The 23,473-nt window shown below is 42.5% G+C and overlaps 7 protein-coding genes across 7 annotated transcripts in view; 3 read left to right on the top strand and 4 right to left on the bottom strand.

Moving 5' to 3' along the window:
- Positions 1–23,473, top strand: part of LOC141810945 (NLR family CARD domain-containing protein 3-like) — a 482,659-nt gene that overhangs the window by 260,787 nt on the left and 198,399 nt on the right. The gene's annotated exons all lie outside the window — the stretch shown is intronic.
- LOC141806873 (histone H4) lies at positions 3,679–3,998 on the bottom strand. Its single transcript, XM_074692569.1, has one exon. The coding sequence runs from the start codon at positions 3,996–3,998 to the stop codon at positions 3,687–3,689; it is 312 nt and encodes a 103-aa protein (XP_074548670.1). The 3' UTR covers positions 3,679–3,686.
- Positions 8,852–9,271, bottom strand: LOC141806183 (histone H3). Its single transcript, XM_074691494.1, has one exon. The coding sequence runs from the start codon at positions 9,260–9,262 to the stop codon at positions 8,852–8,854; it is 411 nt and encodes a 136-aa protein (XP_074547595.1). The 5' UTR covers positions 9,263–9,271.
- Positions 9,556–9,973, top strand: LOC141806344 (histone H2A). Its single transcript, XM_074691804.1, has one exon. It carries the CDS (start codon positions 9,569–9,571, stop codon positions 9,950–9,952), a length of 384 nt encoding a protein of 127 aa, XP_074547905.1. The 5' UTR covers positions 9,556–9,568; the 3' UTR covers positions 9,953–9,973.
- On the top strand, positions 13,824–14,192 carry LOC141806721 (histone H2B 1/2-like). The gene has a single exon (XM_074692384.1). It carries the CDS (start codon positions 13,824–13,826, stop codon positions 14,190–14,192), a length of 369 nt encoding a protein of 122 aa, XP_074548485.1.
- Positions 14,885–15,499, bottom strand: LOC141806144 (histone H1-like). Its single transcript, XM_074691419.1, has one exon. It carries the CDS (start codon positions 15,497–15,499, stop codon positions 14,885–14,887), a length of 615 nt encoding a protein of 204 aa, XP_074547520.1.
- Positions 19,892–20,500, bottom strand: LOC141806753 (histone H4). Its single transcript, XM_074692427.1, has one exon. The coding sequence runs from the start codon at positions 20,485–20,487 to the stop codon at positions 20,176–20,178; it is 312 nt and encodes a 103-aa protein (XP_074548528.1). The 5' UTR covers positions 20,488–20,500; the 3' UTR covers positions 19,892–20,175.

Below are 23,473 nucleotides of genomic sequence, written 5' to 3'. Positions count from 1 at the left end.
CGTCCGTTTCACACGCTGACGATAAAACTAGTACTGGAATGCGTCCAGGAGAACAATGAACCTGAAGGGCGCATACTTTCACGTCTTTATTATTCTGAAACCCAGGAAATTGCTGTGTTTCTCGTTTTCAAAGGTCCAATACCAGTACAATCGTCTCTCCTTCGGTTATTCTCTCGCTCCCCGCACGTTCTCCAAGTGTGTGGAGGCAGCTCTGCAGCCACTACACAGGAGAGGGATGAGAGTTCTCTTTTACCTGGACGACCTGTTTTTACTGGCTCGATCCAGGGAGGAGGCGGCAGCTCAGACTCAGGTGCTGGTTTTTCACCTGTTGAAGCTGCTTCGCTATCAATTTGGAAAAGAGCTCGCTTTTTCCGTCTCAGCAGATAATTTATCTGGGAGTGGAGCTGAACTCAGCCACAATGAGCGCGCGGCTATCTCAGGAGAGGTCGGAGACTCTGACAGCCCTCCTCAGACGAGTTGTCCCCAGCAGGGTGGTGACAGCATTTTTATTATGCGGCTGCTCGGCATGATGTCAGCGGCTCATGTGGTAGTACCGTTGGGATTACTTCACATGAGGCGGCTGCGGACATTGTTCATCCGTCTGCGCATCGACCCGGTGCGTCAGCGGAGACGCATGGTGTTAGTTTCCCCCTCAGTGTTTCCCGTTTTGGATCACTGGAACGACCCGAGTCCTGAAGTCGGGGTTACCGTTAGGGAAGGCATCATGTCACGTTTCTGTGTTCACGGATGCTTCTCTCTCGGGGTGGGGGGGCACGTGTCTCTCTCAGGTTGTGGGGGGACAGTGGTCAGCTCACATGTCTCTCCACATAAATGCGTTGAAGCTTCTGACAGTGTGGGAAGTGGTTCAGCATTTCACTCCTTTTCTACAGAAGCAGCATGTTCTGATCCACACAGACAACCAAGTAACAGCGGCTTATATAAACCGTCAGGGCGGCGTGCGCTCGGCGCAGCTGCTGGACATAGCCAGAAAGCTGTTATGTTGGGCGCACAGTCATCTCCTCTCTATCAGAGCGGTGTACATCCCCGGTGTGCTAAACAGGGGGCGGACATCATGTCGAGGGGAGGTCCTCAGGCGAGAGACTGGAGCCTGCATCCCGAGCTGGTGTCTCAGATTTGGTCAATGTTCGGGCAGGCAGAGGTGGACGTGTTCGCGGCGCGAGAAAACACTCAGTGTGCTCTGTGGTTTTCTCTAAACGCACGAGACAACCCCCCTCTGGGGGTGGATGCGTTCTCACACCACCCCTGGCCCAAAAAGCTTCTTAATGCTTTCCGCCCGTCCCTCTGATTCCTCGGTTTCTGAGGAGGATTCAGGAGGAGCAGCTGTCAGCTGTCCTCATAGCTCCGGAGCGCACGGGAGCGTCATGGTTTCCATGGTTACAGCGCCTGCTAGTGGGCTTGCCATGGATGATTCCGTGGCGGGGGATGCTCTCTCCCAAGCAGGGGGGAACGATCAGGAGTTTCTCTGTGATAGGTCAGCGTCTGTGGGCCTGGCCGCTGAAAGGGAGCGCTTAGAGAGGCTCGGACTCTCTCCCGAGGTCGTGCGCACAATCCAGAGCGCAAGAGCTGCATCCACGAGAGCAGCATACTCGGGGAAATGGGCAGTTTTTCAGCGCTGGTGCATGGAGTCAGGCTTGGATCCAGTGTCTTGTCCTCTGCCTCGCGTGCTGTCTTTCCTCCAGCTCCTAATGGACAGAGGTTTGGCTTTTAGCACGGTTAAGATTTATGCAGCTGCGTTTTCAGCTTGTCATGAAGGTTTTGGTGACAGAACTGTGTTTAGTCACCCACTGATGAAACGCTTCCTCAAAGGCGTGAGGAGAGACAGACCGATTTCTCGCCCCTTTGCTCCTCAGTGGGATTTATCTCTGGTTTTACGGGCGTTGAGCAAGGCTCCGTTTGAACTCCTGTCTCAAATCTCACTGAAGTTTCTATCACTTAAAACAGCTCTGCTTTTAGCTCTTACTTCAGCTAAGAGAGTGAGTGATTTCTCAGCCCTCTCAGTTGCTCCATCTTGCCTGCACATTCAGGGAGATTGCAGCTCGGCTGTTTTACGCCCGAATCCTTCCTACATGCCTAAGAACATTAATAGCTCTTTTAGATCAAGAGTTATTAAATTGGAGGGATTTTTCCCTCCTCCGCATGACTCCGAGGAGGAGGCTGCATCACACCTTCTTTGCCCTGTGCGCGCTCTGTCTTTTTACGTGGAGCGCACGGCCACGCTGCGTCACTCTCAGCGTTTATTTGTGCATCATAGAGAGCACTCGCAGGGGCGCCCTCTCTCTGCTCAGCGCCTGTCACATTGGCTGTGTGAGGCTATTTCACAGGCTTATGTGTCAGCTGGCTGTGTTCCTTCTGAGCACATCAGGGCACATTTTACAAGAGGAATTTCTTCTTGTGTGGCTTTGCACAGTGGGATGTCAGTGGAAGATATCTGCGCTGCAGCATCTTGGTCTTCCCCATGCTCATGTGTGCGGTTTTATCTGAGAGATGTCTCTCTCTTCTCCATGTCCCACTCTGTGTTAGGGATCCTATCAGAGTGATGGTTGTGACATGAATGGATTCATTCTGTTTTCTGGATGAGACAGGCGTGTTGTTGGGTCTGTTCTGTTTATTGTTTGACTGTTACAATGCGTAACGATCGTCTTCTCTGCTTTTCAGCAACAGACAGATGTGTTTTAGGTCTGTTCTGTTCATTGTTTGACTGTTACAATGCGTAACAATCGTCTTCTCTGCTTTTCAGCAACAGACCAGCAGAGTCAGCTTCATGGATCAGGAGTATTCCTTATCTGGAGGCTGAGACAGATGTGTTATTGGGTCTGTTCTGCTCATTGTTTGACTGTTACAATGCGTAACGATCGTCTTCTCTGCTTTTCAGCAACAGACCAGCAGAGTCAGCTCTTATGGATCATGAATATTCATTATCTGGAGGCTGATAAGGAACACATCATCAGGAAGTGGTTTTTGCGCACATTTGCGCATACAGGGCACAGGAGTTCACATGATCCAAGATTCTGTGAATGAGCTTGTGTGCGGACCTGAGTTTATTAGAAGCTTTGATGCTGGGTTTTTTTCGGATGAGGACCCAGTGAGGCATTGACTACATCCTGCTTCGCCTTTAACCCACTAGCGATAGCCTTAAAGGGCGAAGCCTATACGAAATAGAACGTTAGTTACGTATTGTAACTCCAGATTCTATGAGTATAGGCGCAGCCCTTTAAGCTATGGGCCTCACTGGTTCCCCTTATCAGCTGAAGAAAAAGGCTGTTATCGGGAGCAGATTGTATGAACCCGCGGCCATTTATAGGCAAGTAGCGCGGGAGGCCCATCACGTGGGTGGGCGTGGACTAAGTTTTTTCAGTGCTGCGCTGACGCGCGAGGGTGAACCCACTAGCGATAGCCTTAAAGGGCTGCGCCTATACTCATAGAATCTGGAGTTACAATACGTAACTAACGTTCCAGACACTGTACAGAGTGAACATCACAGGCTTTGAGTGGGTGAACCTGACAGGTCGGAGTCTGCTCTGTGTAATACTAGTTAAATGAGAATGCTATACTGTAATGTTCCTAATAATAGTAACATTCACTGAGGGATTATGTGCTCTTCACATGAGGACAGTGGGTGGTCCTGAAAAGGACCTTTGTTTGTCATAAGCAGTCAGATAAATGATTTAACCTCCGAATCCGTACAGAGTGCGTCCCTGTCTCTTCAGAGCGTAAACCACGTCCATGGCGGTCACGGTCTTTCTCTTGGCGTGCTCGGTGTAGGTGACGGCGTCACGGATCACGTTCTCCAGGAAGACCTTGAGCACCCCGCGGGTCTCCTCGTAGATCAGACCGGAGATCCGCTTGACTCCGCCACGGCGAGCCAGACGGCGGATAGCGGGCTTGGTGATGCCCTGGATGTTATCACGGAGGACTTTACGGTGACGCTTAGCGCCTCCTTTACCGAGTCCTTTTCCTCCCTTTCCTCTTCCACTCATGGCTGATGAAGTTTCTTTCAAAGTTGTATGGGTTTCAGTTTCACAAGTCACAGTGATTTAAATGTTAGCTGAGAACTTGAAAGAAGACAGGGTGCATGTTTTCTTCTTCTTTGAACTTTGAAGGCGTCTGAAAGCTCCTCCGCGGATCAGCGCCATCTGCTGAGCTCTCCACAGAGCTGGAGATTAGGACTTAATATCTGGGACCTGCATTGTCACAACTGTTGTTGTTTCTGACCTAACCTGCGGTGGGTTGATTTCTATTTTATCAGTCATTTGATTTGTAGGACACCCGGTGTTTTGTTCAGCTGCAGGTGTTCACACACAGAAAAGCTCAAAGAACACGTTTAATAGTCTAAAAATCTGTTAGGGAGAACATTGTCATGTCTTTTAAAACAAAATGTACTGATGTGGTTTAGTTTCCCCACTAGTACGGCACTGAACAAACCATTACGGGTTATAAGAACATTGGATGCAATCCTTAATCCTGTATTAATTTATTCATTCAGTCAGTCATTCAAATGATCAGCTTGTCATCAAGCTCTGCTTGAGCCTGATAACGAGCCATTCATTTAAATCAGGTGTGCTGGAGTGGGGTAAGATCTAAAACATGCAGGGCAGGGGTCCTCCAGGACCAGGGTTGGGTAACACTGCTTTATACTGTCCACAACAAAAGGCCACTCTGAAATGTGTATTTTTTTTTTATTTTATTTTTTTTTTTGCTTTATTGGGGGGTCTGGGGACTCAGGACCAGTCAGTATCTTGTGTGACCACCATTTGCCTCATGCAGTGCTACACATCTTCTTCACATAGAGTTTATCAGATTGTAAACTGTGGCCTGTGAAATGTTGGTCCACTCCTCTTCAATGGCTGTGCCAAGTTGCTGGATATTAGTGGGAACTGGAACACGCTGTCGTATACGCCGGACAAGCACATCCCAAACATGCTCAATGGGTGACATGTCAGGTGAGTATGCTGGCCATGCAAGAAGTGGGACATTTTCAGCTTACAACAGGGGTCTCAAACTCGTGCCATGGAGGGCCAAGAGGCTGAAGAGGCTCCAGAAACTCCACCAGCTGATTCCACTGATTAGTCCCTGCTCTCTGCTTGAAGGTGGTAATTAGTGAAATCAGCTGGTGGAGTTCCTGGTTGGAAAGAAAACCTGCAGCCTCTTGGCCCTCCATGGCAGGAGTTTGAGACCCCTGGCTTACAAGAATTGTGTACAGATCCTTGCAACATGGAGCTGTGCATTATCTCGCTGAAACATGAGGTGATGTTCATGGATGTATGATGCAACAATGAGCCTCAGGATCTCATCACGGTATCTCTGTGCATTCAAAATGCCATCAATAAAATGCACCTGTGTTCTTCGTCCATAACAGATGCCTGCCCATACCATAACCCCACCACCACCATGGGCCACTCGCTCCACAACATTGACATCAGCAAAGCGCTCACCCACACGACGTCTCACGCACCGTCTGCCATCTGCCCTGAACAATGTAAACTGAGATCCATCCGTGAAGAGAACGCCTCTCCAACGTGCCAGATTCCATCAAATGTGAGCATTTTCCCACTCAAGTCCGTTATGGCGACGATCTGGAGTCAGGTTAAGACCCTGATGAGGACGAGCATGCAGTTGAGCTTCCCTGAGATGGTTTCTGACAGTTTGTGCAGAAATTATTTGGTTATGCAAACCAATAGTTCCAGCAGCTGTCTGAGTGGCTGGTCTCAGACGATCTTGGAGGTGAACCTGCTGGATGTGGAGGTCCTGGGCTGGTGTGGTTACACGGGGTCTGCGGTTGTGTGGCCGGTTGGATGTACTGCCATATTCTCTGAAACGCCTTTGGAGACGGCTTATGGTGGAGAAATGAACATTCAATGCTGGAGCAACAGATCTGGTTGACTTACTGCTGTCAGCATGCCAATTGCGCGCTCCCTCAATGCTTGTGACATCTGTGGCATTTTGCTGTGAGACAAAACTGCACATTTCAGAGTGGCCTTTTATTGTGGGCAGTATAAGGTACACCTGTGCACTACTCATGATGTTAGATCAGCTTCTTGATGTGGCACACCTGTGAGGTGGGATGGATTATCTCAGCAGAGCAGTAGTGCTCACTATCAAAAATTTGGACAGATTTGTGAACGACATTTAAAGAGAATGGTAATATGGTTTATCTGGAATGAATTTTAGATCTTTGAGTTCATCTCATATAAAAAGGAATGAGAGCAAAAAAAAAAAAAAGTGTTGCATTTATAGTGTTGTTGAGTGTGTGTGTGTGTATATATATATATATATATATATATATATATATATATATATATATATATATATATATATATATATATATATATATATATACTTTTTTTTTCTTCAGCTCTCTGATCTTTCACATGCAGTCGAAACTCTCTGAGTTCATCTTCACACTGAAGTGTTTTTGAAGGAGATCGGAGCAGCTCTAGACTTTGGACTGAAGCAGCTCAACAACTGCAGTAAAACATAAACAGTCCTCACTGACTTTAACCCAATGAAAAAAATAACAGAGAAATGTGCTGAAAGAGTTCATTGTATGAGACCTTTGCAAAAAAAAAAGAAGTCAAAATTGTATCCTCTATCAGTTTGATTTTTACAATCAGCAAGTCAAATACAGTATGTGTTCAGACTGTAGGCAGTCTCTCACACAGATACACTCGGTGTGTGTTACTGCAGAGTTTTTGAAGACTGTGGACAGATACTCTCTTCAAGTTTAAGAGTGGGAGTAGAAGTAGCTCTGTGACTGTACTCCAGCAGAAGTAAAAGGTTTTTTATTTACTATTGACTTCAGTATCAAGTTTTGAGCACTTCTTTGTAAAGTGGGTAATGAGGCGGGGTTAAACCTCTGAAAAATGATCTCACTTCTCTGTGTGGTGCTAAAATGAAAGGGGGCTATTCATCCCAATCCAAGTTGTTTAATTAATTCAACATTATCTGTGTAAAAAGAATGATGACATCCTTACTAAAACATTTACTCAGCCTTGACCAGGTGAACACAAGGTGCATCATGACAAAGATCAAACACGACAAAGAGCTCACTCTACTAGGCCAACCTGTTACAGCACACACTGAATACAGAGGCTCTTACAGGAGAAACATTTTCATTCAGCAAATGATACACACCTTTTCTCTTTAGCTCATAGCTTCACCTAGAAAATAGCATCTTATTAATCCTGTTCTCACTGAAATATGTCACTCTGTATCTTCTTCACCACAGTGCAATCTGTCCAAGTTTCTTCAACCACATATTTATAATGAAGGGAATAAACATTTTCCACTGTGAAGCGCTCACCATAGAAGAGCCAAAGAGCTCTGCTGCAGGAGGTGTAACACAGCCCAAAGCATTTCTGACCTGCTGCTTTCTTTTTTTCTAATACACATTTAAGTGTATTAACATTTCCCATAGGAAAATATATTAATTACAGATTTGTTAAGGAGAAAATTCATCAACAAAGGATTCATTTAAGTGTATTAGTGCTCAAGAGACATAAAACCCCCACATTTTTAAACGGTTTATAGAAATACTAACATAGAAAAGAGGAGAGAAAAATCTGATGAGTCATTTATCACTGTGCTGGGGTATGAGTAATTCAAGAATATAGTTGTTTAACAGATCCAGTGGGTGGCCTGCTGCAGGTCAATGTGTAAAAACACTTAGTGAAAACATAGTTACAGAGTAGAAATGAACTTTGCCGTGGGGTGAAATGAGGTGGCTCTTTGAAAAGCTTGAATATGACTGACAGAGCAGTTTTATCTGTTGTTGTTCAGCACCTCGGACAGCGACAGCAACGTTACACTCCCAGAGGAAGAGGACACAGAGGGAGTGAAGAGAAAACTTTCTGTGAACAAAGGGAAATCACAAAAACAAACAGGTAACAAAACACTGGTTTCTGCTGTTAATGTCAACTCAACACCATGCATAAGTTACTGTGTGATGTAAATGAATGAGAGAAACACAAACATTATGAAGCTGTTTTAACAGCTAAGATAAACAGGATTCCCTTCTCCAGTCAAAACTGAAGCAAACATTTCATGGTGTATATGACTCCTTGCTTGAAATTTACAACAGTTCAAAGTCTACAGTCAGTGAAAGAAAAAACAGGTGTGTGAGCCACATAGGAAGGATGGTCTCTTTGTTAAGTCAACACAGGATTTATTTCTGTGGCTTAGAAAGTATTTACTGCTTCTTGGACAAAACCTCGTTAGAACATAAAAGAATTCAGTTATTGAAGCAAAATTTCTGTTGTAGTATGGTTTTCAATTTTAGATTGAAGACTCATTGCAGGAGTCACAAAGCACCACTGTGTGGCAGCATTGGGCTGTTTCGTGGAGCGGTGCTTAGGACGTGTGGAGGAGAGCTCTTTTCTGTCTCCTTAACCTGTATTAACTGTTTCTTCAGCGTTGGAATTAATACCTTTGATTTCACATTTGGCGAAAATAAAATATTACTTAATCATAGTTGTTCACGATGGCGAAATATTGATTTATTTCCAGTATTAAAAATGTATTGACACAATTATTTATTTATTTTATTACGTATTGTTTTGATTATCCTTTTCAATATGATGTACTTATACATTTCATTTTGGCACAATGACTCCTCCATACCCTCCCACAAGGAGTGTGACATTGGGATTGAGGATGGTCTGAACAGCGTACATTATTACTGTCTAAAGTTATAAAAATGATATAAATATTCTGTCTGAGTCGGTGAAACTACGCGAGGGGACTCAAGACCAAAGTAAATGAGAATTTCAGCTCTTTTGTTGGTGTGGTGGCTCTTAAAAGAGCCTTTGTGTTGTTGTTCAGAGCTGCAGACAGTTTAAGCTCTCTCTCCACGGATGCGGCGGGCCAGCTGGATGTCTTTGGGCATGATGGTGACTCTCTTGGCGTGGATGGCGCACAGGTTGGTGTCCTCGAACAGCCCCACCAGGTAAGCCTCGCTGGCCTCCTGCAGAGCCATGACAGCAGAGCTCTGGAAGCGCAGGTCGGTCTTGAAGTCCTGAGCGATTTCTCGGACCAGGCGCTGGAAGGGCAGCTTGCGGATGAGCAGCTCGGTGGATTTCTGGTAGCGGCGGATCTCCCGGAGAGCCACGGTCCCGGGCCTGTAACGGTGAGGCTTCTTGACGCCGCCGGTGGCCGGGGCGCTCTTCCGGGCAGCCTTGGTGGCCAGCTGCTTCCTGGGAGCTTTGCCTCCGGTGGATTTACGAGCGGTCTGCTTGGTTCTTGCCATGCTGTCTTCTTTCTCTGACTTGGAGAAATATGTGGAGCAGAGCGGAGCCTTGCTGCTCTTAAAGCGGAGGAGCGGCTGTGAAACGGTGACGCTGCTTGAGAGCTCCGGCTGCTGATTGGTGAGAGGCCGCTTCTGGAGCTCAGCCCCGCAGAGGAGGGGGACAGAGCCCCCGCCTCGGGCTCTGCTCCCCCGCCTCTTTACTGCTTGGTGCGCCGGGGAAATGCGCGCGCTCTCAGCCTATATCAGGGGGACTTCGAGACGAAGGACACATCACTTCCCTGAGTCCAGACTCACGAAAGATTAACCATGAGTGGAAGAGGCAAAACCGGCGGCAAAGCCAGAGCTAAGGCCAAGACCCGTTCATCCCGTGCCGGGCTCCAGTTCCCCGTGGGTCGTGTCCACAGACTGCTGCGTAAAGGAAACTATGCTCAGCGTGTTGGAGCCGGTGCCCCCGTCTACCTGGCGGCTGTGCTGGAGTACCTGACCGCTGAGATCCTGGAGTTGGCCGGAAACGCCGCTCGTGACAACAAGAAGACCCGTATCATCCCCCGTCACCTGCAGCTGGCTGTGCGCAACGACGAGGAGCTCAACAAGCTGCTGGGCGGAGTGACCATCGCTCAGGGCGGCGTGCTGCCCAACATCCAGGCTGTCCTGCTGCCCAAGAAGACCGAGAAGGCCGCCAAGAAGTAAAGTCTCATACCTGACTGCTAACAACACAAAGGCTCTTTTAAGAGCCACCCACCTCCACCAGAGAGACAATTTCCTACCCAGAGTACCAGAGAGTCAGGGCTACACTGAAGAATGCAGTCAGACAATCTCATAAATAATTAATTGAAATTTACGGACCTACACTGGTCACTGGTCTGCGGCTGATTTGGTTTCATACATTATAAATGTATCAACTTTTATCCATAGTTTCTTAGTTGTGATACTGTTCCTAAAAAGAAACATACAAATTCCAAAGGTTCCCACTAAATTCCATTGTAAATTTATTTGGGATGTTCTGGACCCATGGACAAAATCTATGCAGCTCATAGAAATAAGAAAGGAAAAAAAGATGATTGGTGCCAGGCAAAAAAAAAAGAAAAAGAAAAAAAAATACATACTAAATACATGGCATAGCACATAAAAAAATACACTTACTTCAAAGAAATAGCACAGAAGCACTCGGGTCATTTTGGACCCATGTTGTGCAATAAAAGGGAAGTGGTTCAAAAAGTATTTTTATTCGAAAAATTAAGAACAGAAAATCTAAAAGAAGTAAGAATTATGTTTAAAAATAAATAAATAAATAAAAACTTCACCGGGAAATTCCTCAAACCCTGATTAAAAAAGAAATTAGTAATTGCAGAGATATTGCACATAAAGTTCAGTTCATTCACTTTGGACCCACCAGGTGCATCAAAGGGCTACTTAAAGAACTAGTAAACAAATAATCTTATAATGATGCATTTTACTGCTGAAGTCATCCCTGTGCTTCTTCAGGTCACAAAATAAACAGAGAGCAGGTTTTCTTCAGGTGAAAGTTTTTTTAAGCAGGTTAAAAACACAGACAAAGCTCTGTTACTGTTGTTAATGTTTGGGTTATTACAGTGCACATGTTCAGACACACAAACAGCTGTTAGAGCTGACTGACAGATGATCCAGAGGTGATCAGCTGACGTCATCATCACTAAAAGATGTTGCTTCATATGACCTTTTTTAACACTGAATCTTTTACCCTTCCTTGATTTGAACTTGATTTCAACAAAATTCAACCAAAAAAAACTTTTTTTTTTCACATTATAAAATGCTCTGGTTGAAATGATATCCTTTGCAGTGTTAGGGTCAGTTTTGACCCGGTTATAAAAATGAGATTACAAAGCAATTTTTAGAGCCAAAATAGAAATCCTAAGTGTACTGTCAGCTAACACACTTAGAGCCACCTCCTCTCCCAATCATGTGAGCTTCAGGCAATGCTCATTTGTCCAGTATTGATGCAAGAAAAAAACAAAACAAAGAAAGATGGCATGTCCACCATGTCAGGTCACTTCAGTCATTTGACTTGCAGAGGGCACATCCCCAATTTGCAGCATAGAAAAATGAAAAGAAGGGTCATGGTGCGTGAAACTTCAGATTCTATTTTTGGAGAAAATGAGGAAGAAGACACAGATCAGCATAGCGATGCAGAGGAGCAAGTTTCTGAGGAAGAGGAGCATATAGAGTAGCAGCCAGAAGACACAGACACATCTGAGTCTGATGAGGAGGTCACTTGTGCTGAGGCTGCTCCTGTTGAAGGATTCAAGTAAAAAATTGTAGGATCTTTTGGAGTTTGGTACCTCAACATGCAGGGTGAACAGAGTCAGGGCAGCTGCTGAAAATGTCATGAAAATGACCCCTGGTATCTCAATTTTTACTGTGTCAGAATCATTGACAGAAGAAAACGTGTTTTCAGCTACTTTTGCCACGCATGTATCTAAACAAACACACACACACACACACACACACACACACACACACACACACACACACACACACACACACACACACACACACACACACACACACACACACACACACAAAGACAAGCTCTTGCACACAAATACTTTTTGAAACTCTGATTTAGCATTCTGATAGTTTGGAAAGTAATAAATGATTTCTAATGGTTTTATTGGTTCTTATTTGTTTCAACTTCTAAATTAATATTTTGTGTTGTGACCTGTTCTGTGTTTCAACATGTTCATATTAAAGTCCTATTGCTGACATTTTTTGTTGTTTTTTCAACATCTATGTTGTTATGGGTTGAAAATGAGCCATAACACCATAGATGTTACATCTATGGTGTTATGGCTCATTTTCAACCCAAAACAATAGTTAATTATTTTAAAATGAAAAAATAAATCAGGCAAATTGATTACAGAGATGTGTTCTATACCCCTTAGTAATATTCAGGGAACACAACATCCTTTCATTCATTTCTATGATTCTCTTAAGGTTAATTTTTCTTTTTCTTTTTTTTTTAAATTGAAATCAGGAGGTATACTTGTAAAAAAATGAGCCCAGAGGCCCACAACAAGTTCATGGATATGGGAGCCTAACAAGGTAACCAAGAGATGAGGAAAGAACTGATGATAAGTTTTTGTTTTGTATTTTAAAGCTGATTTAAGACACGGGTGGAAACCGACCTGTTAACACCGGGGATGGTAACAGAAAACTAACACAGGAGGAAGGTTAAGATGATTTTTAATGCTGTATTTTTTGGAGTTTGAAGTTTCATAAAACTTTTAAAAACTGAATATTTTGAGACATGATTTTCTTTTACACTGACTCTAGTAACACAGAACCTAAGGAGAACGTCAGCCTGTGGTTATCTAAAGGTCAGAACCAAATCAGGATCTAACCTTTAGAGACGTTCCTCTTGTTTACACTGAAACCTAACAAAGCCTGATGTTCCCTAAACATTAAAGAACCTTAAAGTTTCTCTTTGATCTGAGAACAATGAGTAACTGTAGTGCCACAGTGTAATAATCCTGAGTGTGGCTTTGGAAACTAGAGGATGGATAAACATTTTCTTCTTCATCATCATTCATCTGAAAATGATTATCTACACATTACCACGGATGCTTCCAGAGTTTGAACCAATGTTGCTTTTAGTTTTTATTTTATTTCTATATAGCTTTAATATTCAGTTTGAAATGCCCTCTGTCATATGAAACTAAAATTTGAAAAAACTTTAATATTTGTTGTAAGCTCAGTGTCCCTTAAACACTGTGTCATACTGTTGCAGAAAATCCACTGAAGACAGGCTTTAATATAAAGTTCATACCTGGGGGAAAACTGCTAAAAAAGCAAACAAACAATCAAACAAACAAACAGATACTCCGTTTTATAACAGAACACATCTGATTTAGGATTTAAAACAACTGCTTTATCAGTTCGAAGTTTTTCAACATTGAAACCGAATCAAAGTAAGACAAAATAATAGGTGTTGGAAATATGAAGTTTTTTTAAAAATACAAAGTCTGATTTTGATGCTAAAATAAAAAAAAAAGTGTTAGAAATTCACATTCATTTTTGAGAATGTGTGCTCAACGCTGGGGAAAAGTAAACCCTTATTATTAGTAAGAATTTGGAGCTGTATGTTCGAGGGATAAATCTCAAAGAAATCAGACCAGATAATAATCTGACAAACTGCACAAAGCTTTTATCACAGGAGGAAAATGATCTCCAAAGCCTTCTGTGCTTTCTAAAAGTCTGATGCAGCTGCTGAAAACTTGCTTTTCCTTTTTTCAAACTCTTCTTATCATTCTCTGTCCTGCTTTTACTCAGAATCAGGACACGAAGACAAATCACTTTGTCAGGACGCACAAAGAAATTTGGCGCACGGCGCACAGATGAAGCGGGAACCGCGCAAGAATTTGAGACAAAGCCGAAACCTCCCCCCTCAGTTCAGACCCCAGTCCAAACTCCAGTCCCAGCCAATCCTCAATGAGCTGCAGCACGGCTTTATCTGCATGGAGGAGCCTTTAATAAAGCGCCCCCGGCTGCAGCTCCTCATAGTCTGAGTGATCGACCAGCAAATATGCCTGAGACAGTGAAAGCGCCCAAGAAGGGCTCCAAGAAAGCCGTGTCTAAAGCCACCAAGAGCGGCAAGAAGAGGAGGAGGACCAGGAAGGAGAGCTATGCCATCTACGTCTACAAAGTCCTGAAGCAGGTCCACCCCGACACCGGGATCTCGTCCAAAGCTATGGGCATCATGAACTCGTTCGTCAGCGACATCTTCGAGCGCATCGCCGGTGAGGCCTCTCGTCTGGCTCACTACAACAAGCGCTCCACCATCACGTCGCGGGAGATCCAGACCGCCGTCCGCCTGCTGCTGCCCGGTGAGCTGGCCAAGCACGCCGTGTCCGAGGGCACCAAGGCTGTGACCAAGTACACCAGCTCCAAGTAAACAGCTCTGCTATCAAACCAAACCAACGGCTCTTTTAAGAGCCACCCACTCACCTCTAAAGAGATCCTCGTACCATTGAGTATGTGACATCTGTTCGTGCTTGTGTCCATAATGTTGATCGAGTGACGACGCTTTTAATTTCCCACTCGATTTCCTCGACTCGAAACTCGATGTTGACGTTTATTATTGTTATTAGCTAATTAAAAGTGAATCCAAGTCCACAGATATCCACTCAGCACACACGTGTTACACATGTTAAGAAAGGCGCTGGATTGGGCGGAAAATGCGCTGACATGGCAACCTTGCTGACTTGTAGTAAAATCATGATTCAATCATTTAGATTAATACTTGTTGCTGCTCTGTTCTAAAGTAATCAGTGGACGCTGACACCAAGGGTCTGATGATGACATTTCCAGTATCACTTTGCAGTACGATCGCTTTATACATTATTGCTAATTTATAATCCACACCCATGGAGACTCACTTCTCCCACAGACTAATGCAAAACAAAACAGACAAAAAAAAAAATTAAATAAAATAAAAAATGAAGAAAGCATCAAATGAGCTGCATTCAGCAGGAAAAGCGCGGACATGGCAACCTTTGCTGAGTAGGAAAGACTCATTTAGTGAGAGGTGTGTGGCTCTTAAAAGAGCCGTTTTGTTTCTTCATTGAATGCTAAGATGATAACAGCTCACTTCTTCTTGGCTGCTGTCTTCTTGGCTTTGGGCTTGGCCACCTTCTTCGCGGGGGCTTTCTTGGCTGCAGGGGCCTTCTTCACAGCCTTCTTGGGACTCTTAGCGGGCTTGGTCTTCTTGGGACTCTTAGTGGCCTTCTTGGGGCTCTTGGTTGCAGCTTTCTTGGCCGCTGCGGGTTTCTTGGCCTTCTTCGGGGTCACTGCCTTCTTAGCGGCCTTTGGCTTCTTGGCCGCTGCTACTTTCTTGGCTGCTGGCTTCTTGGCTTTGGGAGCGGCTTTCTTTGCGGGCTTCTTGACCTTCTTCTCTACCACCTTCTTGTTCATCTTGAAGGATCCGGAGGCCCCGGTGCCCTTGGTCTGGACCAGAGTTCCCTTTGCCACAAGGCTCTTGACAGCGGTCTTGACGCGGGCCTTGTTCTTGTCCACATCGTATCCTCCGGCAGCCAGAGCCTTCTTGAGAGCAGCCAGCGACACGCCGCTCCGCTCCTTGGAGGCAGCCACGGCTTTGAGGATGAGCTCGCCCACGCTGGGTCCGCTCTTGGCCGGCTTGCTGCTCTTCTTCTTGGCCGCTTTGGCCGGAGCAGCGGCGGGAGCTGGAGCTACTTCTGCCATAGTTTACTCAGTTCAGTGAACGCAACAGGAGACGTGAGGAGGATTCTCTGGGTGTAGAGTTGATAAATCCTGAGCGGGAGGCTGTCCTTAAAGCACACATGAGAACCGTAGAGACTCAAGCAAGCAGCAGCTCGTCCACTCAGTCTGAAAGTCAGACAACTTGTGTTTTCTCTTTCCCTAAAAATGCTCCAAACTAAGTGTTCTTTGAGAGATCGAGGCTGATTGTAAAAGTAGGAGATACTGGAGCTTTTCCTCTTCACACTGAACTCATGTTTGTCTCTCAGGTTGTTGAGCTTTTGTTCAGGGAGACTCCAAACATCACAGATTGATCATGGTGATAGCAGCTGCTCATCGACTTGTCCTTCTCTTTTCTTTAATAAATCCATGTAAAACGCATCAATACACTAAAACACCTTTCCTTTCTGTTGTTTACAAGTTTCTGTAGAGACACCAAAGAAGAAAAGTTATCCACAGGTTAAGGTTTATTTAGAATATGGTGTTTTTGAGGAAGCAGCAAACACACTGATGCAGGCTGAGGACTGTACAGTTTCTCACTGTGACAGAAGGTGACTCTTGTGATGTCCAGTGTTAGAAAAAATTGATTTAAATGAAAAAATCTTTACTTTTGAGAAGTTACATCACCATATGTATGTTTGTGTTCACTTAGTAATTGGATCTTTGTTTAGGGAAAACATCAAGGTTATAATGAGAGACTTTTTAACGATTGTTTTATTGAAAGTGATCTGGTCTGGAAATATTCTCACAATCTTTTTAGCACAAAATTTGTATTTTTAATAGCATTTAATAAAAGTGTTAAAATGGCAGAGATGTTACTGGAAAGTATCAACTTTATGTTTTTTATATTTTTATTTCACCCCAAAATTCTCTCTTTAGGCACTTGTGCAAACATTGTTATCAACATTTCCATCATTTTAATCTCCCTGATTCCTCTTTCTTCAGTTAATCCTATTTAAAATGAAAACAAATAAAGAAAAAATAATCTTTGTTTTTCAGTTTCCTGTTTATTTTTTTATTGTTATTTACAATAAAGGTAAGTTGAATTACATGCCACATGACTTTTTTTATTTGATTATTCAATTTGTCTGATCATTGTGAGCAGGAAGTTGTTGAGGAGGAGCTTCTCTGTCAGGAGAGCAAAGATGAAGCTGCTTTTATGGTAGTTCCATGCGTGTGGATGGTCAGCTGTGTTTCATTACAACAAACTCAACAAGTGACACAACTTCTGGGTCAGGATGATCTGACAAATCAAATGAAAAATCTAAATAGTCCGTGGCCCGTAAATCAACTGCTCGTTATTTAATCTAAAGCAATACATATCGAAAACTAACTTTGTTCCATTCACATGTAATCATTTCAAAGAGGAAAAAAACACAGAGCAAACTGTTATTTCATGTCCTGTTTTTTTCATAATTAAATATCAATTGAAGGAATTCTCCACAGTTTCTTCACTGAGTGCTCGTCTCTTTGAAGGATCAGCCTGATGGAGTCACTGTATCCATACTGAACTGAAGACATGTCCACCAGAAAACATTGATGAATTATCTATAGTTAATATAAAAGAATCCACTGGTTTTAATTCAAGAAGAGATGAAATGTTATTTACCATCAATGGAAACTCAGCTCTGGCTTTTGTAGCCAGCTCTCAGGTGTCAGAGCGCCATGGACACGTAAAAGGTCAAATTTGACCCCAAGAAAAAAAAGTCAAAATTCAATAAGTGTTGACCACAAGTTTAATAATAATAATAATAATAATAATAATAATAATAATACTAATAAATGTGATATTTTTAAGTTTTAAATCATTGTTCTAACCTTATTGTTGTCCACCAAAGGCCAGTTATTGACACCAGTGATGTGTGGTGCTCAAAAGCTGCAGCTCTCAGAGCCGACGCTTCATCATGATTCAGAAGAGCTGAATCCCCTCCTGAGAGCTGGAGCCAAACTTCTTTCCTTTCATTGCTCAGCTCCTCAGTCACTCAGCTCTGCTCATGGCAGGACTTTATTTTGATTGATAGCATGGCAGAGATGCATGTGAGGATGTAGGATACTCCCAATAAGTGAGAGCATCTCTGCTATGGACAGCAGAGGAGACACTCTGTCAGGAGACTGGTCCCCACTCAGTGAGGAGCAGACACCAGCTCCATCAACTTTGTTCTTAATCCTCCACCAACTACTTGCCTTGAAGCTTCTCCTGAAGTGTGTGAGGAGTTCTTAATGTTTTTTATTGGAAAGGTTGCCTCGACAAGAGCTTCCATTACATCTCCAGACTCTGACCCCTCTGTCTCTGCACCTTGCTCTGCTGCTTTTAATAAGTTTGAGCCTGTGAGTCTGTCTTTCTTAGAGGATGTGGTGCGTGGTCTCAAGCCCTCAGGCTCCCCCCATGATCCTGTGCCGCCACGATTCTTTAAAGAGGTGTTCCCAAGCATTGCCTTGTATATCCTTTCCATTGTTAATCTTAGTTTGGCATCTGGTGTGGTCCCCGCTAAACTTAAACATGCTGTTGTGCAGCCCCTACTCAAGAAACCTGGTCTTGACCAGTCTGTGTTGGCTAATTTTAGGCCCATTTCTAAGCTGCCATTCCTTTCAAAGATTTTAGAGAAGGTTGTGTTCTGTCAGCTAAAAACTTTTACAGACAGAAATGGGACACTGGAAATGTTTCAATCAGGTTTTAAAGCCCTCCATAGCACAGAGTCTGCTTTAGTTAGAGTTTTTAATGATATATACTCCATCTGTGATTCTGGTGATTATGCTGTGCTGGTTTTACTTGATTTAACTGCTGCTTTTGACACAGTGGACCACAGTATTTTTATATCTCGTTTAAAAAACCAAGTGGGCCTATGTGACACTGCACTTGATTGGTTTAAATCCTATCTGACTGATAGGTCCTTCAGTGTTAATATTTTAGGCTCAGAGTCATCTTCTGCTCCTCTGTCATGTGGGGTCCCACAGGGCTCAGTCTTGGGGCCATTACTCTTTTCTTTGTATATACTGCCTCTGGGGTCTATACTTACAAAGCATGGAATAGCCTTCCATTGCTATGCTGACGACTGTCAGATTTATGTGCCATTAAAAGCAAAAGATGGCTTCTCAGTCAAACCCCCCCTTGCTTGTCTTGAAGACATTAAATCTTGGTTGGCCCTGAACTTTTTAAACTGTAACGAAAAGAAAACAGAGGTTATGGTGTTTGGACCAAGTGGCCCCTGTGAGTCCACCTCTGTTGATCTTGGACCCCTGACAGTTTATTTTAAATCAACTGTTACCAATCTGGGTTTTAAGCTGGACAGTGATTTTAAACTAGACAGCCAAATTAAAAATGTTGTGAAGTCTTGTTTTTATCACTTAAGGCGGTTGGCAAAGGTCAAATCTTTTATGTCCAGGCAGCACTTTGAAACAGTGATCCATGCTTTTATCTCATCACGTTTGGATTATTGCAACGCACTTTATGTTGGAGTGAGTCAGTCCCTGCTCTCCCGTCTGCAGCTGGTCCAGAACGCCGCTGCACGACTTTTAACCGGTACAAGAAAAAGAGAGCACATCAGCCCAGTACTGGCTTCACTCCACTGGCTGCCTGTGACTTTTAGGGTTGATTTTAAAATTCTTATGTTTGTTTTTAAATGTTTAAATGGCCTTGCCCCGCCTTACCTCTCTGAGCTTCTTCAGCCCTACTCACCCTCTCGGTCCCTCAGGTCGGCTGACCAGCTGCTCCTGCAGGTACCAAGGGTCAGGAAGAAGCTCAGAGGGGACAGGGCCTTCTCTAATGTTGCTCCCCGATTGTGGAACTGTCTTCCCCTGCACATTAGAGAGGCCCCTTCACTGTCCACTTTTAAAACACGTCTTAAAACCCATTTTTATTCTTTGGCTTTTAACTCCAGCGAGACTGAGTTTCTTTGCCTGGTCTTATTCTCTTTTATTTTCTTTTATTCCCTTTTACTTGCTTTTTATTTGCTTTTTATTGTTTTTAAAATGTTTTTCTTTTATTTGTCTGTTTTTAATTATCTGTTTTTATCATTTCATTTGATCTACCTGTACAGCACTTTGTCTACAGCTGTGGTTGTTTTTAAAAGTGCTCTATAAATAAAGCTGGTATGGTATGGTATTAACAAAAAGAATCGCTAAATATGTAAATAGTACTTTTTTTCTACATTATTTTTTCTTGTATTTCTTTATATGACTTCAAATTTCTCATTTCATATTCTGTTATCATCATTCTATTTTTAGTTATTGCATTACTGCAATTTTTGTGAGCTGATGTGACAAATAAAATCTCCCAAGGGGGGTCGATAACGAATGTTCTATTTCAAAGAGGCAAAGAGACTTCTTCAAGAACGCTAAAGCAGACATCAGAACACAAGTGGTGTTTTCCAGGTTAGGTAAAAATATGAGGCTACTGGGAAGTGAATTGGGAGCCACTCGGGAGCTGAAGGGGTCGACTGTTCTGGGAGTCGAGCCAAGTCCAAGCTCTCTGAAAACAGTCAAACTCCCTATCCCGGATGTGGACAACAGTCCTGAAACTTTCTCGACATCGATCGAACTTGTCTGCGCTAACATTGAACAGTTAATGGATCAGATTGACGACGAGAACTCAGCTCTTTACAGGATGAGTGTGTGGCCCTGAAAAGGCCCTTTGAGTTTTGAAGCAGTGTGGTGTCGATGGTTTAACCTCCGAATCCGTAAAGAGTGCGTCCCTGTCTCTTCAGAGCGTAAACCACGTCCATGGCGGTCACGGTCTTTCTCTTGGCGTGCTCGGTGTAGGTGACGGCGTCACGGATCACGTTCTCCAGGAAGACCTTGAGCACCCCGCGGGTCTCCTCGTAGATCAGACCGGAGATCCGCTTGACTCCGCCACGGCGAGCCAGACGGCGGATAGCGGGCTTGGTGATGCCCTGGATGTTATCACGGAGGACTTTACGGTGACGCTTAGCGCCTCCTTTACCGAGTCCTTTTCCTCCCTTTCCTCTTCCACTCATGGCTGATGCAGCTTATTTCAATGTCGAGTGGTTTCAGCTTCACAAGTAACAGTGATTTAAATGTTAGCTGAGAACTTGAAAGAAGACAGGGTGCATGTTTTCTTCTTCCTTGATTTCGATGGCGGCTGAAAGCTCCTCCGCGGATCAGCGCCATCCACTGACCTCTCCGCAGAGGCGGAGATTAGGACTTCATATCTGGGACCAGAATGTTTCCGACCTAACCTGCAGTGGACTGATTTTATCAGTCAATCAAATTGAAGGACACTTAGGGTTCTGTTTGTCTGAGTTTGTTCAAACACAGAGAATGAAGAAAACGAACTGATTTGGTTCGTTTTCTCGAGTAGTAGGATGCTGAACGAACTATCACCAGTTGTAAAAAGCAGTAGATTTAATCCTTCATCCTGTATTTATTTATATATTTATTTAGTTTTATTTTTTTATTTATTTACTTACTTATTATTTATTATCCATTTTAAAGGCAAAGTTTGATGTCAACATATCCTATTCAAATTTTCTGAGCTTCTGTAGATTATCTAGATTTGTTTCCTCACAGCTGAGTTTCAGCTCTTCCAGGTAATTTTGGAGAACCTCTGGGTGAATCCTAAAGCTCCGTAGTTTCATCCTTGCTTTCTCTACTTGCTTCTTGGTCACTTCTCCAGAGATGCACGGAGAGAAGCAAAGAAATGAAGAGAGAGGAGAGGATTTCGTTTTTATTTCTTACACAGTGTAGGGATTAACTTAAATGTGATTGATTTTGATGTAATTGCTGCACAGACCATTTGTTTATAATTTGTAAAGTGACAGTGGTGATAGAGTTCAACACAGTCACAGGAACAATCTTTGTTCCCCTACTTTGTCTTTGGTTCCCACAGAGACTGACACCTGCTGGTCTTTGAAGGGCCATGGGGGAACCCTTCAACAGTGAGACAGTAAAACAGCCTTGGAGTGATCATACACGGTGCAGAAAGAGAACAGACATCACCCAGAGGTCAGACAGTGCCTTGACATAGAAATATGACCTGAACCTGCAAAATCAAACAATTACCACGAGTGATTTCTTGGTATGAGTCAAAACTGAGCAGAACCATGTTTGGAGGGTATAAAATATAAATAATAATGGATCTTTATCTGTGTTTTTAACCTGTTAAAGACTTTCACATGGAGAAAACCTGCTCTCTGTTTATTCTGTGTCCTGTTTAGAAACACACAGATCACTTTACTGGTCAAATGCAACATTGTTAGTTTATCAGTTGTTCATTCAGTTTTTAATGGAACCCAAAAAGGTTCATAATCAAATAAATAAAAACAACATATTTAAATAGAAACCATTTTGATAAATAACAGAAAAAATATGTAAAATGACCATAAAATTGTGAAATATGGCATTATTATTATAAAATAAGTTTTATTTTTCTGTAATATCAAATTACTATAATAAAATATTATATAATGATTTTTTAAAACAAGTTCATACTTTACTGAAATAAAGACTTTTATCTATTATCAAAGCTTTGATAAAAGAAAAGAAACATTTTCTACAAAGTTAAATTTTATTTCATGATGTCCTTTTCCACCATGGCCTTTTTATATCATAATTTTCATCATAATGTCTTGGTCTGTCAATCAAAGCACAGTAGAGCCAGTAATGTGATTGGCTGATCCTTTACACAGACATTGCAGCAGCAGCATGGATTCAAACCTGGAGACCTATCACTAATGCTGAGAAGACTGAAGAGCTGAAAACAGGAGGACATGACACGTTTGAGACAGAATGGCTGAAGGAGAGAAGTCAGTTTCAGAGTTTCTCCTCAAGCAGCTGAGAGCGGAGGTCTGCAGCTGGACCCCTCTTAAACTAAATGATCTTAAAGGATCAAACAGAGGTCCCACCCTCTAGCTTTGATTGACAGACCACGTCATTCTGATGAAAAATGACGTTATGAAACAAAAGGCCATTGTGGAAAAGAACATTATCTGCAGCTTTTTTGATTGCATTGATTTTTCTTTTAACATATTTTCTAGTTTTAGCTTCTTAAATGTGAGGGTTCCTCACTCTGGTTTATACAATTTTATAAGTAAACATTTTTGTTGTATAAAACAAAACAAAAAAAATCACGCCTTATAGCCATTTCATAGACAAATATATTTACTGAGACAACAGTGGAAAGTAACATCAAATGTGAAGTGAATGATACTTGCAGCCCTCATCTGTTTTTAGTGACTCGCTTTCTTAAATCTACCTGTACAATTTTTAGAATTGGGTACGACATCTAAGATGCTTAGATCCATAAAGTTATCTATTGAGGTTACTGTTTTGTTGAACTGTCGTATTTTTGAGGTGCTTGAAATCTCTTCTCTTCTATTCTGTTCAAACTATTTGAAATTTGGAAATTATTTTGAAATCAATTTTTTTTAAATAAAAAAACACTTCTTTTTAACCAACAAGAGCCTTAAAATATGAGGATTTAGGTACTCATACTGGTGTTTATCTTTCACAGATGAAAATCCCTTGTTAACTTCTGAGAGTGTCACACATTAAAAACGAAAAGAGGCAGAGTGGTTGTTGGTATGTTCTTTTTTATTTAATTTTGTATTATTATTATTATTATTATTATTATTATTATTATTATTATTATTATTATATTAATTATTTTGTATATTTTTAATTCTCTCATTTTGTTTTTCCTCTATATTCACATCAGATTTATTATATAGAATTTATTCTATGTCAACTGCTTTTCTTTTTATCGTCCTACTCTTTGCTGCTTTTAAGAAACATCTGGTTTAAGGTCATCTAATTCTACCAAATTATTTATTCAAATTTTATTATATTATTTCATTTATTAACCTTCCCATTCTTACAGTATTTTTTTATCTAATTTCTTATGAATTTAATTATAATTTTAGTTTAAACTCCTTGTTTACTCATGTGTAATGATAGCTGTTCCTCAGTCTTTTAATTCTGTTTATTCTCAATTTTCTTTTTTCT

The sequence above is a fragment of the Halichoeres trimaculatus genome, unplaced genomic scaffold (genome assembly GCF_033239565.1).
Source record: "Halichoeres trimaculatus isolate MK-OKI-2021-1 unplaced genomic scaffold, fHalTri1.1 fHalTri1_scaffold_2, whole genome shotgun sequence".
NCBI classification, from domain to species: domain Eukaryota; kingdom Metazoa; phylum Chordata; class Actinopteri; order Labriformes; family Labridae; genus Halichoeres; species Halichoeres trimaculatus.
Note: the sequence above shows the minus strand (reverse complement) of the source record. Positions and strands in the feature narration are given on the sequence as shown.

Bases quoted from the DNA above. Each gene is read 5' to 3' on its own strand.
- LOC141806873 (XM_074692569.1), bottom strand. From the start codon at position 3,998: ATGAGTGGAAGAGGAAAGGGAGGAAAAGGACTCGGTAAAGGAGGCGCT.
- LOC141806183 (XM_074691494.1), bottom strand. From the start codon at position 9,262: ATGGCAAGAACCAAGCAGACCGCTCGTAAATCCACCGGAGGCAAAGCT.
- LOC141806344 (XM_074691804.1), top strand. From the start codon at position 9,569: ATGAGTGGAAGAGGCAAAACCGGCGGCAAAGCCAGAGCTAAGGCCAAG.
- LOC141806721 (XM_074692384.1), top strand. From the start codon at position 13,824: ATGCCTGAGACAGTGAAAGCGCCCAAGAAGGGCTCCAAGAAAGCCGTG.
- LOC141806144 (XM_074691419.1), bottom strand. From the start codon at position 15,499: ATGGCAGAAGTAGCTCCAGCTCCCGCCGCTGCTCCGGCCAAAGCGGCC.
- LOC141806753 (XM_074692427.1), bottom strand. From the start codon at position 20,487: ATGAGTGGAAGAGGAAAGGGAGGAAAAGGACTCGGTAAAGGAGGCGCT.